Source organism: Artemia franciscana, chromosome 21 (assembly GCF_032884065.1).
Source record: "Artemia franciscana chromosome 21, ASM3288406v1, whole genome shotgun sequence".
Lineage (NCBI taxonomy): Eukaryota > Metazoa > Arthropoda > Branchiopoda > Anostraca > Artemiidae > Artemia > Artemia franciscana.
Genome location: NC_088883.1, coordinates 5,655,265 through 5,672,036, shown reverse-complemented (window position 1 = coordinate 5,672,036; position 16,772 = coordinate 5,655,265). Strand labels below are relative to the sequence as shown.

General features: G+C 34.3%; 1 protein-coding gene across 1 annotated transcript in view; it reads right to left on the bottom strand.

The window, feature by feature from the left end:
* The window catches only part of LOC136041017 (mitochondrial glutathione transporter SLC25A40-like), a 32,104-nt gene that overhangs the window by 5,101 nt on the left and 10,231 nt on the right, over positions 1-16,772 (bottom strand). Inside the window, exons 2-5 of the mRNA XM_065725524.1 lie at positions 16,594-16,702; positions 14,710-14,888; positions 8,626-8,902; positions 6,274-6,372 (exon numbers count right to left, since the gene is read on the bottom strand). Coding sequence (XP_065581596.1) covers positions 6,274-6,372; positions 8,626-8,902; positions 14,710-14,888; positions 16,594-16,702 — 664 coding nt within the window. The remainder of the gene's footprint in view (positions 1-6,273; positions 6,373-8,625; positions 8,903-14,709; positions 14,889-16,593; positions 16,703-16,772) is intronic.

Here is a 16,772-nt window from a genome sequence, read left to right as displayed (position 1 = left end):
ACTGGTGCACAAGTTGCTGTGTATGCCTCAAAGCACTGAGAGTCAAAGTATCTAGGTCATTCCGAAGTTTGGTTTTTATGTTGACCAACTCGTAAACTTGCCTCTCTGCGCGTGTTCTAGAATGAGATAGTGCAGAAAGAAGAAGCGAAAACCTAAGCGGGTCATAAAACCAAGATTAGCCCATGGACACGATAATGTCCCTAGTGCCCTAAATTTACCCATGATGTGAAGCAGACCTTTCCCAAACACCGAGAATAACATGTTCCCAGATCGTATGATAAGCTTTTATTTTGTCTCAGTCAAAAACTGATATCCTTCATTATTGATTATCTCCTTCGTTCCTTCCTTCTTTGCAATTTTGTCTGACTCCTTGTTACTAAACTAAACCAATGAAGAGTTAGTGTTAACTGTGGCATCAACAGCAATGTTCGTGCTCACGCAGATCAGTAGTTTAAGGGCTAGGTCCTGATTGGTAAACCTTTTTCTCATCTGCTGGTAACTCTAACTAATGATGAATTTAAACCATTTTACGGTCGTAACGTTCTGCCTACATATCTACGTTTAGTCGTAAGTTTGCATTCATTCAGCCCATCTTCAGTACTTGGCCCACAAGATATAGTGCTACGATTTGTGTTCCTATTACTTTCGACTCTTAAAAAGGGCACTAGAACTTTCAACTTCTCATTGAATGAGTCCCCTCCCAAGTTTGGAACGGGGGACAATAGCTTGGCTATGTAAGCTCATACAGAGTAGGCCCAACTGGAAGAGTGTGCGAAAGCCCTGGTTTGCTGGGACACAACCTCTCATTGCACTCCCTGGGTGCGGAGATCAGCACCGCCGGTAGGGACAGTTAAGTCCAATGCTGTATTTTCTACCTTTCAACTCCCAAGTTCCTACAGCGAACCCTTCTATAGGAAGAACTCAGGCAAAAAACAACAACAAACACATGGAAGCCCCACCAATTTTTACTAAGTGCCCCCAAGTAGGGGAACGGATTTTGCCCAAAAGGTAAAAGAAAAGCATCCTAATTCTTATTACGTTTGGCTTAGAAAAAAAATCCGAGCCTCAAGCCAATACACACAAAGACATGCTATGCGCATATGAAGCAGTTTATGATCATGTTTCGTTGTATTCACCTCAATTAAAGTGGGTACAATTCCCTCACTTGATTTAAGGAGCTGTATTAATAACAAAAAAAAAAACAGTTCTGGCCCTGTATTCATTAGAGATAGCAGTTCTCATTTTCACAGTTAAACTTTATTTTCATAAAACTGAGTATATAATGATTTCAAGGCATGTAACCTAGCGCTGGGCAAATACAAGGGATGTCTAGAATGAGGCTTCTTAATTTAAATCGATAATTAGCTATCGAGAAAGGATATCCATATTAGTTATGTAGTTAACCCCCTGTTCTTCGATTTAAAGCAATTAACTAGAAAACTGCTCTTTCTTTATTGTGTAAAGAATTTCTCCCGTAATTTATAAACAGAGACTGCAAAATGCTAACCACGTAACCAGTTCCTTTTACATTCAACGCTTGATAAACGGAACAATTCATAATCCCATGTATGTTAATATAAGGCCATATTATTTGGTTGGGCTATAACGGCAAATCTTATTAAACGTCAGGTTCCATTCTAGGTTGTTCAAACAGCTATTTGCATGTAACTTAAGTACAAATTTACTTTTTAGCCATAACGACTGAAGTAACTGTTGCTCTAAACTGACAGTAGATTTAATGCACCAAGGACATCTAAAAAAAGCCCCACCCCACTTTCTCACACCCTTGGCCCTATCTTAGTTTTTTCGTACCAGAAAATCGGAATTTTCTATGATTTTTATGGGCTGTTCGAAATTCATGAAGGTTTCAAGGCAGAAACACATTTTCGTCACTGTTACCGCGCTGAAGCGTGAAAAAAGAAAAGAAAAATAATTACTTATATTTGACAACACTTTTTATCGCATACAATTCAAACACAAACAATCTGCTGGCTTCAAAAGGTAACTACATCACTGGTAGCTCTAGAACTCGCTAGAGTGGCACCCAACCACCCCCCCCCCAGTTTTTCTGACATCTGACTTTATTATATTGTATCATATTAACGACGCTTCTTGACTACTAAGGTCCCTGCGTCGGCCCTGCAGTGCATTGCTGCAGCATGATTCGATCTCTGGGTCCCGTATTACCAAGCTAAGGTCAAATCCACTGCGCCACCACAGGACCATCTGACTTTAAATTCCTTTTATTTAATTTTTTAAACTTCTATTAAGGTACCTTATCCCCCCTCATCCTCTTCCCAGATTATGAAGCCTAAAAGCGCTGCTGACTCTAAAACGCCTTCTTTAGCCATTTGGTGGCATATACTTTTAGCTAATTTTTCACCCGTGTTGGTTTTTTAGACTTGGCATAATATCAAAACTATAAACTGAATATGGAGGTCTCTTGCATCAAAAATTTAATTCCTGATTTTACCCAATTTTAATCTATATATCGTTCTACAAGTTTCTATTCAACCAATTCAAACAACAAGATTTTAATTCCACTCTCCTTGGTACTTCAAACAAAAACTATACCTAGAATAAGACAGAAAATGGGAAACAATCATTAAATTTTGTCATATTTTGACCATTTGCTCTCAGCCTATCATCTGCATTAAAATCGGGCATAAGACCTGATTCATGTCATTTTGGTAGCCCTTCCTATACAGGTTTTTATAAGATAATTAATAGATGGCGATAAGTTCAGTGTTTCGTAGGCTCCATCCTTGTCTTGACTGACATTCACTTTGTCAGCAGCAGGCACTGTTTTAATAGGGCAGCCAATTATAGCCTTCAAATTTTCAAAGGTTGTCCAATAATACTGGCTGTCCAAAATCAAGACGAGGCTCCATATTTTGGCAGTTCAAATATTTACCTTAAAATCTTACAGTTTTTTATTTGAATGTATTATAAACAAACTTTACATACATATATATATATAGAATATCGTCATAATCATCAAGCACAGGTACCTCTGTTTTAAAAGTCGGAATTTTCTTGTTGATATATATTGTGAGACCTCCTCCTTTTTTCCATGCGAGTGGAAAAGTAACTGACCAAGGTTCCAAGAGCAACTAACGAACAAGTGGTTATTAATAATGCATTTTTTATATTAAAATTTACATTAAAAGGTATGGTCTAAGAAGAGAATGAACTAGGATTATTAGCTAACTTATTTTAAATTTAAGCTAGTAACATTACTAGGAACAATTAACAATAAAACTAAGTACAATAGACGAGAGAATAGGTTTGTACAAAACGTTCCTGAGTGACAGATCATGTGAGAATCAGAACAAAGTATAAGGGAAGTAAGGGAAGTAGAAGAATAAATTAAAGAGTGAATGTGTAAGGGTTATAAATTTGAAAGGATCTGCATTGGTTGAGATTGAGTTGGGCGTGAATGGGTTGGGTGTGAATGTGAAATGATGTGAAAGGACTGTGAATATGAAAGCGAATGTGAAAGGGTTAAAGAGGAATGTGAAAGTGAATGTTAAAGTAGATGCGAAAGGGAGGCCATGGATAAAATTGGCTCTTAAAAAGGATGTATTGAACGTTCTTAAGAACGTTCTTTAAGAATGAATTATTAGCTATTCTTGAAGTTGGGTATTTTTTTAAGCTGATAATTCTCACGTAAAAAAAATGGTGTAGAGTAGCAAAAGATGTCTTAAATGGGCCATATAAGATCGAAGGGCTTGGTCAAGTAATTATGTCAATCGATTAGCGTATATTTCAATGATGCTTTAATTATGCTTCAATCAACGCTTTAATCTTGATTAGAATCCATTTTTAATTCAGTGTCATTTAGTCTCATTTTCAATTCGGATTGTGAAGTGTCTACTGTGAATTATCTGCAGATATTTCACAATTACCGAAATACCTGCATATATATATATATATATATATATATATATATATATATATATATATATATATATATATATATATTGGCCAACAACAACAGCCCTTGTGTTGGGTTGTTGCCTCTGAATTATTTGTCTATATTATTTTTTCTATTGTTTGGTGAATGACGACTTATACTTATTGACGACATGACTGCCTGTCCATGGATTATTCTTTATGGTTGATTGTGTATGGCTATGCTGTTTGACCTATGTGATTGTATGGATGAGTAGGGTTAAGGCCTCATTCAAGTGCTGGTCTATATTAATCACTAATTTAGGAAAACAGTCTTCCTTTTCTCCTTCTGTCTCTCTCTCTTTTTTTTTTTTTTCTTTTTTTTGTGTTTGTGCTGTTGCATTGGTGATTTCTCTTTTCATGATATATATATATATATATATATATATATATATATATATATATATATATATATATATATATATATATATATATATATATATATATTATATATATATATATATATATATATATATATATATATATATATATATATATATATATATATATATATATATATATATATATATATATATATATATATATATATATATATATATATATATATATATATATATATATATATATATATATATATATATATATATATATATATATATATATATATATATCCAAAATTCGAAATTTTTTCGAAAGTCTAAAACAAATAGAAATTTTCCTTCGAAATATTTTGATCATGTTTTCAAATCTTGTGATATGTTCTAAAATTTTCAATTAGCAAGCATTCATTGAAAACTAGCACAAATCACTATCAATGTGGACCTTAATTTGTTTGTGTTGGGAGATTTGTTGGGGTAAAAGGCACGACATTTAATAGTTATTGATAAGCCATTTAGATTCTCAATACCCAGAAAGACATGACTTGATGGGGAAAAAAAGTAGTATTAATATTTTGTGTGCATTTACTGTAAAAAAATAACTTAAAGTAAAGGCTGAATTTTGTTAGCACTAATTTAAGCCAATGAAAATTTCTGCGGAATTGTTCAGCCAATCCGGAAATTCTATGAAAAATCTGACTGGAATGGTTATCAAGATGTGTACTTCTTTTAAGGCCAAACAAAAACCAAATGTTCTCGAATAGAATGAGGAAACATTGGAAGGGAAAAAAACTTCATGCGAGGGAGTAAAGACCGGAGCCTAAAACTCTGAGCCTAGGACTAGGGGCTAGGGATATTGGAGCCTATATGCTGGAGCTCTGAACGTACTGAATCAGAGAGGGATCAAGAATGACTGTGTATGTCTCAGGCAGTATAGTATTGCAATGAGTTCACAGCAATAATTTCCCGGCTAGACAAACAGAGGCCTTGAAAATAGGCCCTTGAGACGTCCTTGAGAACGAAAAGATATCATTGAAGCTTCTTGACCAAAGAGATTTTGCGGGAAAAAAGGCATTAGTTTGTACCTCAAGCCCTGTGAATCTCTAAAAACCTTGCTGTGAGTCTGATTCGATTCAAGGTTAAGTCAATAGGAGTAAAGGTTAAGCTGCAAGGTTAAGTCAATAGGGCTGAGCTATTAGCCTTGCCTTTCCGATGCACTTAGCCAAGTTGGCTTACCCCTCTTGAAACGCAAATAGTGTTTCGACTAAGTTAGGCGACTAGGTTTTAGCTACTCCGGTTTGATCAATCCGGTTGGATTGAACCACAAAAGCAACTGAATCTTTAAAAAGAGGTTCGATACATACAAAATTAGACCTTGTATATATCCATAATACAGAAGAAGTTCCTCGTAGGCTAATTTATGAGCTTATTTATAATAGACTAGGCATATTTAGGCGTAATACATACTTAGGTGTAGCCTTTACAAAATATAAAAGCTAGCCCTTACAAAATAATCACGGAAAGTTGACAGGAAAGGACTTTAAACAACAAAGACACCAATTGCTGCTGTTCACGAAAATGTAGAGAGAAGAAGAACTAAGTTTATTTTGGGGCAGTATATTTATTTTCTATTTTTTATTTTCTATTTTTGTTTATTTTCTATTTTTCAATTGAAACACCTCAAAAATTCATGTTTCAATTAGAATACACGAAAAAGGTATTTCTCAAAATCTATGGGGCTAATACCCCTCCCATTCCCCATGCCAACTGGCAGCACTGATGCTCCCAAAAAAAACTTTTTATAAATTATTATATTTTTAAAACATTCACTGTTTTTGTAGATTTTTAAAAATAGGCTTAAAAATTCACACTAACGCACGACCACTAGATAGAAGGCAGTAAAACTATTTGATGTTAAGTCAATAAATAGAAGGTTGCAATCTAGACTAATTTTAACTAACTAACTGGCAAAAATAATTACCTGAAAATGGAACATCTCTTAGCAGTGAAGGTCCAAGCCCTAGCCATAATCCCTTTACCCCTTGAACCTTCACTAAGTCTTTGACAGCTATTCGTACATCTATAACAAAAAAAAAATACTCAGTAAAAATGTGAATTCTGTAGCTAGAAATTAATCATTAAGTAGATTAAGCTAAATACTAGGAAGTACTCGCATCATTTTATCGAGCAGACATTTGTCTACTAACTAAGAATTACTAGAGATTAAACAAAAAGAGAATATCACACGTAACCTTACTTTATTATGCAAAGTCAATCAAATAGATTACGTTAATTGCTCAAAATTAATTGTTAAGTAGATTAGTTAAGTTAATCAATATAAATTACTCATGTTTTTATCAAGTACATTTGTATTAAGTAACATTTAAATATACATTTCTTTGCGTCTTTGAGTAAATACAAAAAATAGTAGGCTACTGATTACACTAAATTTTCTTATTTCCTTAGGTTCACAAAGATGTTCACACAAGAGTAATATTGGCTTTGCACGGCTATTTAGTTATCGAATTTATCAATTTTAGTGACTTGGTCAACCAAATTTTTGAGTGGAAAATGTATGACTGTTACCAGGCAGCTATGCAATTTTTACGGAAATTTGTCTACACAACACCGACAACCATTGAAATTACTATTTAAATCTTACTCTAAAAGAAAAGGCCACGGAACAGGCCAGTGTCGAGAGCAAGATTTGTTAGCATAATAATAATTAAAATTACTCACTGATGTAATTCACAGAATGTAATTCACAGATCACACATAACACAGCACTTTTGTTATGTGTGAACCTATGGTAAGACTGATTACCAGGGCTGCCAACGCTGTGACATAAACTGTACCAGTTTTCTGATTAAAGCTGTACCACAAAAGATTAATTTGTACTATCTAAACAGTAGGTTAAAAATTTGCCATAAAAAGAAGAACATTTTTTTTTCACAGCGCCAACAACCATGTAAATTGCTGTCCAGATCTTTCCTAAACTCTATATAAACATAAATACAATTAAAAGTGCTCACTAAAGCAAATCAGTAATACTGCATATTGAAGAATTTTTTTCTGTGTGAAATAAGTTATTATCAGAGGAGGCGATTGGGAAGGATAGCCGGGGGAGTTATTTATCCCCCTAGATTTTGAAAAAAACTTTTTGTTTTCCATGAAAATTGAAAAAAATAATCGCTCCCCCTCCCCTTCAGATTTTGAAAGTACCATTTGTTGGTATATTCAGTAAAAAACAGGGCAAGTAATTTTATGTTTTCCACCTATATATTCATGAATTGGTGCCCCTTGTTACAATCACAGGAAAATGAACAAATGCAATATTCCCCAAAAGTGTAGGAACCCTTTTAACTCATCCTCGAAAAGAAAACGATCTTCAAAAAGTAAAGAGTGATTTTAAAACTTAAACGAACTGAAATTTGCTTGCTTAAGACATTAAACTCAAACAGAACAGAAATTACAACAAAATGGATAAATAAAATCCTAAGCATAAATATGAATTGACAATAAAGCCACACTTTAAAACAGACAGAAATTACCACAAATTAGAATAGCGCCACCCTATCATAGTCATCCATGAAACCCCTTTATTTTGGGGTCCTCTCCCCCCCCCTATAAAAACAAGAATCATGTCCTCAAAATTTTCAGCTCAACCCCCTAGTCACGATACAAAAGAGGGTAAACTTACCCATAACTTTAGAAATACTCATCTGCCAAAGGAAAAGATTCCCACATCCCTTTTTATCGAATTCTTTACCCATCTCCCTGACTCACCCTAACCTGTTCCAATGTATATGACTCTCCAAGTCAGTTTACACGAGAAAAAGGGAGAAAGTGAGAGAGAGATAAAAAAGAGTGAGAGAGAGACGGCGAGCAAAAAGGATGTAGAGGGGGGGAGAGGCGATACAGCTACTTGTTGGATCTGTCTTTTCCGAGACATATTCTACAAAACGTGAAAAAATCGAACTAAATCTCTTAACTACAGAGACAAAAAGAGCCTGTAATGAAACTAGTCGGAATTCTTAGCATTTTTTTTATTTATTTACCCAGATAGTTTAGCCTTTGAGACTGCATTTTTGTCTTGATAAGCTCCAGTGGGCTTACTAACGTTACAGCCGAGGTCCTAGCCAAACCACCGGCTAGTACATTTTTTTAATAAAAAAAAAAAAATTTATAACTTTATTTTTTTTTAAATCAAAATTATATGCGAAACGTATTGTATGAATTTTTAGGAAATCGATCTAGATCTCTGAGCTCTAGAGACAAAATTGCCTGTAATGAACCTAGTCAAAATTCTTAACATATTTTTTTGGTTACTTACCAAGATAGCTTAGCCTTTGAGACTGCATTTTCGTCCTGATAAGCTCCAGTGGGCTTACCAGCGTTACAGCCCAGGTCCTAGCTAAACCACCAGCTAGTAATGGTATCCACATAGGTTGTGATCTATAACTTCCATATTTGTCGTTTAGATGTACACGAAGTTGCTCGTATGTAGTAAAGTATATCACAGTTGCAGGCAAGGCTAGAACCAAGGTTGGAGACAAGCCACTCCAGAGGGATAGAACTCCTTCGTTTCTTGTAATTTTTACGAATGCATCCTTTTAACAAAAATATAACAAAATAGAATCAAGGACAATTCTAATTTCTATTAAATTTTGAATTCTAATTTAACTGTTATTAACATGTCTGTATAGAAGTGGGGAGAAGGAATTTCTCTACTACTGCAAATGAATAAAAAACCATCTGCCAACACTCCGTAAAACTGTCTTGTATCCATATTCTTGACCCCCCTCAAGATGAATAGCTTTCACCCACCTTTTAGGAATCAAACTTATACTCAATTATAAAGATGTACCAAAAAATTTGAAAAAGAATCAAACATAATAAGAGAAAATAACTTTCTATTTTTTATAAAAACTGTATCTTTAATTATTTTTTATGCAGGAATGCTAAAAAAGACTAAATATATTCTTTTCGTTTATTTTGTTTTAAAAGTATCCTAAAAAAAATAATAGAAATGAGTAAACAACTTGAACCATTATTTTAAGGTCAATTTTTAAGATAGCAGCCTAGAAAAGAAGAGAAATCAGTCCGATATGCCTACAAAAGATAAAAGCAATACAAGACATAGAAATATAAACCAAAACACTTTTGAATACTATAGACACCAAAAAGCATATTTAGAAAGCGGGCTGCTCTCAGACTCCAAAGGTACCTCCAGCTCATTAGCAATACCCATTTTAGTGCCACTGATTCAGATCTGAGGATAAGAGAACAATTATCCAGTCTTCAAATTAACCTTATTAGCATCAAGTTCCAGCACATCCCCAGCAATCAAGGCATCAAATATAATGAAGTAGCAGACCAGCTGGTCAGCAGCTCCTTAAATGATACAATCCCCTAGTTTCAAAGCCGAAACCTTCCGAGACATACTTAGAAGATCGCCTTAAAAATAAAAATGCCCGCCCTCTTCTTATTTTCTTCAAGGACAGATGATATCCTGCATTATAGAATCAAAAGCAATTCTTTGATCCTGAGGAAAGAGGAGTTTACTTGGTATAAACGAACTGATCCATACTGCATATTTTGCAACTCTGCTCCATAATCCCTAAGCAATTTAATTCTTGGGTGTCAATCCATCATGCAAGAAGTAAAAAACATAGGGAAGATCTTCAACGACAAAAATCTTCAGCCTGACATCAATGTGTTGCTGCTCTCAAGTCTACCAGCTATCTCTAAAAGACAGCTGTATAGAAGCATCTTCAGTTTCTTGAGGTATAATAACATGCGTGGGTCGATTAATAATACCTCATCACCTGCAGATGGAAAATCGTTAAGAAACCAAAGAGACCAAAGTGGACTCCAGAAGGCTTGACGTCTAAGAAGGAACATATATTTAGCGATATCCATGTGTCTTTTCGTTGAAGACAGAATGTATCTGCATAATTTATTAAGGCCGTGATTAAGTGAACTGAGGGAACTCGAAAATCCCATGTTACAATTGAAAATTTATATTTAAAAAGTACTCAAGTATTCATTGGCGGAAGATACCGCTTTTAATATCAGGCCGTAGTTTCTTGAAGATGCTACAAAATTTTTGCTAGGATTTTGCTCTATTTCCTCTAATTGCTTAGAAATCTTAGAAAATGTCTAGCTCTTTTTCACAAGTGTACTCTATGAAGGATATTGCTTTTAAAACAAAATCGGTACTATCATGAGCAGAAGACAATAACCTGTAAGATGATTGCAACCATTTTTCGACATATTTTCCTGCTTTCGAACAGTCCCATTGAATATTTTCAGCTACCTGAAATTTTACAAGTTTTTTGCCAAAAAAATCGTTTCAGATGGCCCAAGAGACCAAATTGACAAGCTGGTATAATTAACCTGCTATTTCCGCCAATGAATAAGTGCTATTTGAAGGGTTTTTGACAATCGACGTTCTCTAGAGAATTGAGAGACAGAAGGCAACCCGAACTTCAATTTTGAAGCTCGATGTTTTCAAGTTCACTTAATCACGGCCTTAAAAGCCTCGAAAAAAGACAAAAAGAACATTCTTGTGAAAAGCAGAGTAAGATCAGATTACATTGCATGTCTATAATGATGCCTTTAATAATATTCTAGTTCTATATTTCATGTTTTTAAATGCTGGGGTGCATCATTTGCATAATTAAATCTAATACAAATCACTCATATTTTTTTTTTTACTCTACAACAGTATACATAGGTTTTAACAAGCAAAGTTCGAACAAACAGCGAGCTATAATTTTTTTATTTTCTTACAGCTGTCAATAGAGCCAATATTGTACATTCTGTTGTGCCCATTTTTCCCAAGGTTTAGTAGATAAATCACTCACAATTTTTTTGGTCACTTAAAAGGGGCACTAGAACTTTTAATTTCTGTTAGAATGAGTCCTCGCGACATTCTAGGACCACTGGGTCGACACGATCAGCCCTGGAGAAAAAAAAAAACAAAAAAAAACACGCATCTGTGATCTGTCTTCTGGCAAAAAATCCAAAATTCTACATTTTTGTAGATTGGAGCTTGAAACTTCTACAAAAGGGTTATCTGATACGCTGAATCTAATGGTGTGATTCATGTTAAGATTCTATGACTTTTAGGGGGTGCTTCCCCCTATTTTCTAAAATAAGCCAAAATTTTCTCAGGCTCTTAACGTTTGATAGGCAAGACCTGATGAAAGTTATATATTTAAAATCAGCATTAAAATGCAATTCTTTTGATGTAACTCTTGGTATCAAAATTCCGTTTTGGAGTTTCGGTTACTATTGAGCCGGGTCGCTCCTTGCTACAGTTTGTTGCCACGGACTGTCTGATTGTCGAACTGTCTGAACACTTTTGAATACTATAGACACCAAAAATGGATTTATATAACTATATGCTCATATATAACTAGATTTATCTTAGTAGATAAATCACAATGACAAATCACTCATGATCTTTTTTTGTGCTCTACAACAGTATACATAGGTTTTAAAAAGCAAAGTTCGAACAAATAGCTATAATTTTTTTTATTTTCTTACAGCTGTCAATAGAGCCAATATTGTACATACTGTTGTTCCCATTTTTCCCAAGGATGGTAGATGACCTCCTGCTCGCCTTCCGTATTTGTAAAAACAACCATTCATTTAACAGAAAGGTGGATTTTTCATCCAGCTGAACACATACTGAAACACAAATCCATCTTGAAGGATCCTCCCAAGTCAGATAGGAAATTAAACGTTCACTTCACCCTTTCTATCATTAATTTTCTATCATTTCTATAATTTCACCCTTTCTATCATTAGTTTAAATTGAACCTGTTTCACAAATTTGTTATTTCAATATAGCCTATAGCTATTTTACTTTACACCCCTGTGTATGTACATGCAGAAAAAAAAGATGTAAGGCAATGTGGGTTCAACCTGTAAATCCGTGATTCCCAACAGGGTACAGGCCCCAGCAGTGGGGCATGGCAATATTTTAGAGAGTAATAGACAGGATGTGGAACCTTTGGCTAACTACACTTCAGAGCCTTAATTTTGAGAAAAAAAACATGTGAATAACATCACTTTCATATAAATTTAAAGGGCAAAAAAGATACATAATAGCATTACAATAATGTCAAGCATTATATAAAAGGTGCTTTAAAAAGACAATATTTTTCATTAGCAAAAAATATACCTCGAGGAAAACCTGAAAAAAAAAACCTGTTGGTATACCAAATACCAATGACCGTTTAATCTTCCTTCAGATGAGGACACATAAAATTTTGGACAACAAAATTAAAATATCCCAAGGGAGAGCATCAAGATTTTAGAAATGCCTAGTTGGGGCATGGTCAAAAATTGGCTAGGAATCACTGCTCTAAATGCTTTATCACATACCTATGTGATCCCAAAGGGTTTCAATTTTTTATTTCATCAACTGTACACAAACTTCTATACAAATTGAGCACTACTCCGCTCTCGAAGCAAAGATGAACAAGTTCAACAGTTCGCCCAGTTCAACAAGAGATGGGCGGGAGGAAAACACAGCGTCAATCAACGCGGACAGATGGCTTCCGTCTAGCTTTCATCCTCATGAACCATTTAAAGCCCTTTACTTGTAGCCCTGTTATACGAGCAGACTTGTACTTGTAGCCCTGTTATAGGAGCAGACTTGTACTTGTAGCCCTGTTACACGAGCAGCCCTGTATTACAAGTCAACTCTAGTAAGGTCTTTACAACAAACCAAAAATATGTGAATATATCCTATTGTGTTGACACATCTAAAGTTCATAACAACAAGACAAAGAGGTTCAGACCCTAAAATAGATACAATTTCTTAAAAGAACACTCTGAGACTCCTCTTGGATTCTTTTCTTCTCAGAAATGTCGGATGCCCACGTCTAAAGCCCTCTTACAACGCTGCAACCTCCATAAGGCTCAATTTGCAAGGATGCGCGAAACCTTCACAAGGCTACCCTGGAGCTGTGCCACAACACGCTGGTAATCATGGAGGCCAACCTCAACGACCAACAGGTTGTAAGAGTGGAAAGTTAACAGCAACAAGGCAAAGAGGCACCAATCCTGAAGTATTAACAATTTATCATAAGAATACTTTGAGAGTCCCCTGAGAGGGCGATAATTTTGATGAACGAATCAAGCGTAATAATGGCAATCCACGCGGACAGATGGCGTCTGTCCAGCTTTCATCCCCATGAAAATAGACCCTAAATTATCTGAAGACTTTCTATATTTACAAAAATTTTTGATTTGTACTACAAGTCTGCTTTTATAGGGTTTTTATACCAAACCAAAAGTGAGTGGATAGCAGTCCTATTGTGTTGGCACATCTGAAATTTATAACAAGACAAAAGGTTCCATCCCTAAAATAGAGACGATTTCTTATAAGAGATAGTATGGCTAAGACATAGTAAGGTAGAAATAGTATGGGTATTTCGAATTTTGTGTTAGAGGGAGGTAAAATTTTTTTCAACCCTCATAAAAGACAAACGTTATGAGGACTTTTAATTTGCATAGTAGTGGCACTTTTTACACCTTAAGGAGCTGAAATATTGATATTGCAAAGATCAATGACCCTTCTGCATTCAGATCAAGAATATGAGGGCAATAGAACATGCGTTTTTTCTGGACAAAAGTCGGCAAAGTGTTTTCCGTTTTGATTTTTTAGCTTGTATGTAATATTTCGATGTTCCCATTTATGGGCGTAGCCAGCGTTTTCCCTTGGGTAGAGGGGACAACCAAGTCAGCTCAAAGTAAGATGCAAATTTACCTTACTTTATAAGAACTTAAATTTTACATGGGCTTTTAGGGAATTTCTAGGATGACAATAATTTTTCTAGGGTAGCAAGTCACTTGTTCCCTTGCTAGTCAAGATCAATGCCACACTAGCAGGGAGTGTATGTAGTATTTGTAGTATATAGTGTACTAGTGTAGGGGACAAAAGCCCCCTACACTAGTAGGAGGATGTAGTATTTCTTATATTTCTATTAAGATCCTCTGGACTTTAAGTGTGGAAAATGAATATCCAGAGCAGAGCTTCAGTAATTAAAAAAAATTAAGCTAAAATTAGGAGATGATTAGAAAAATTCAGCTAAAATTAGGAGATGAATTAGATGATTTTTAAATTCATCCAGTTTTAATAAACTAATTAACAATTTATTATTGCTAAATACAAACAAATATTGATTGTCAAGGTTTCTGAAATGTTTCACGGTCTCACTGTTTTCCAACACTAGGATCAGAACAGAGTGTGTTACAACACAGGAATGTTAGAAGAAATCGAACAAACGAAGGGGATATAGGGATATACACAAAAGAAACGAACAAATCATTGCATAAAAATAGAGGCTTTTCAGCATGTTATTGACAGTCAGAAACTCAACAGAAAAAGAAAACTTACAATCGTACCAGTAAATTGTGCTGGTCTTTTGTACCATTGTTGAGTGGTTGATGACCCATTACCATTTAAACATGGGCAAAGATGATCCATTAGTCCATTACAGTAAATAAAACACTTATTGGACATTAAAGCTTTTTGCTGAGCTTGTAAACGAATCTTAATAACATCCAGAGGCGTAACTATAATAAAAAGAATTGTCATTTTCTTTCATATTTTCTCTGCCTAACCTAGTACCTAAACAAAAGCAACATGCAGTGAAGGAGGGACCTTCTCTGGTCATAAGATAGCAAGTCCAATGGCCCAATTGAAATTTTTCAATCTACTATACTTTTTTAGATACAACACAGTACCAACAGGAAGTAAAATATAAATTACCGATTTTCCCACAGCCAAAATCCTCATATAAACATAAAGAATGACACAACTAAAATTTATATTCAGCAGGAAATGGGTAGCAAAGACAGAAATAAAATGGAATTTGGAAAACATATTTGTGAAATGCTGTATCTTTATCTCTCTCGTGTCACAGTTCCATCCGTTTTTGTTTTGGTTTTTCGCAATTATTTGGGAAATGCAGGTGAGGGGTACAGTACAGACAACCGCTGTATCTACAGGTGAGGGAGCGAAAATCCCACAAGATTGGTTCTACATTCAACTCTTGGATTCAAAACTACTTCAAATTTCCAAATTTTTGAAATTGAAACAGGGAACAATTTTTAGAAAGTTTCAAGAATTTTCTTGGAAAGAATTCCAACACCCCCCTCCCCCCCCAAAAAAAAGTTTTCTGCAACTACAGGCCTATGTACAATTAGTATTAGACCCACGTAAATACTTAAACAATCAAAGAGATTGAGGTTTTGATGGAAAACTATATAATATATCTCTTAGAGATGAGTAAACTACTACTTATTAGATTGATAATTTATTTTGATTATTTTTTAATTTATTGTTTAAATAATATCGTTATTTAATTATCTTATTAATTGATCATTTTTTAGTTTATTTTTATCAATTAATAATTTATTAGTTGCATTGAAGTATTATCTGCACCCTCAACTTTATTTTAATAAAAATACAATTACAGAATTATAATAATAGTTAATTATAAGAATTATAATATAGTTGACTATACATTTTTCATCTGTTCTGTCACTTCTCTTTGTCTTGTCTCACACTAAGCTGAAAGAAACTAACGAAAAAAAAAACGAAAACTATACGAAAACTAAACGAAAAATGAAAACTAACGAAAACTATAATGCATCAACAGATAAACAACTTGAATGATAGAGGCTATGTTACACAAGTAACAAAAATTAATATAGTTTTCAATAACAAAAACAATAATAAAATACGTTTATTTCCCACTGGCAATAGAATTTGAAAGCCTACTTATTTCATTATTATTATTTAATTTACTTAAAGTTTTATCTTATTGGTTAGCATTAAGGCTCAAAATTGATCCTTATAAGCATAATGTTCCTGGCAATTTATAAATTCAGAAACAAGACCAGAGTAGTAAAACCAAAATAAAAGAAACATAGCCTTGGTTATGTCATGATGAATAAATAGGACTTACCAAAACAAGGAGTTTGTATTGCACTGGTGCACTAAGACATCTGCTGTGCTAGTTACTGATGATAAAGAAATGGGCCTTACCATAAAAACTAACAGAACAAGATATCAATAATTCACCAATGCAGGGATTAAGTCTCTGTTTCATTTTCATATAGTTTTTAGGCTTGTTTATTGTTTCTATTTTTTTTCATAGCTTCAAATGACAAGCTTTCAGAGTTTATGATAGACTTTTCGTGATAAATTTATGTTATATTATCTACTCAGATAGTTAATGATTGACAAATAAACAGACCTTACAAAAAAACTTACCAAAACAAGAAGTCAGTAATGCACCAGTGCAAGAAGAAAGCATCTGCTGAGCAGGTGTTACCCTAAAAAGGGGGTTATCCATATTAACCTCTGGTTCCATACTGATTTCCTTAAAATAAAATAGAAATCTTAAAAAGGGAAAGCTATAATTATTAAATGCTATGGCTAACTGGTTGAGC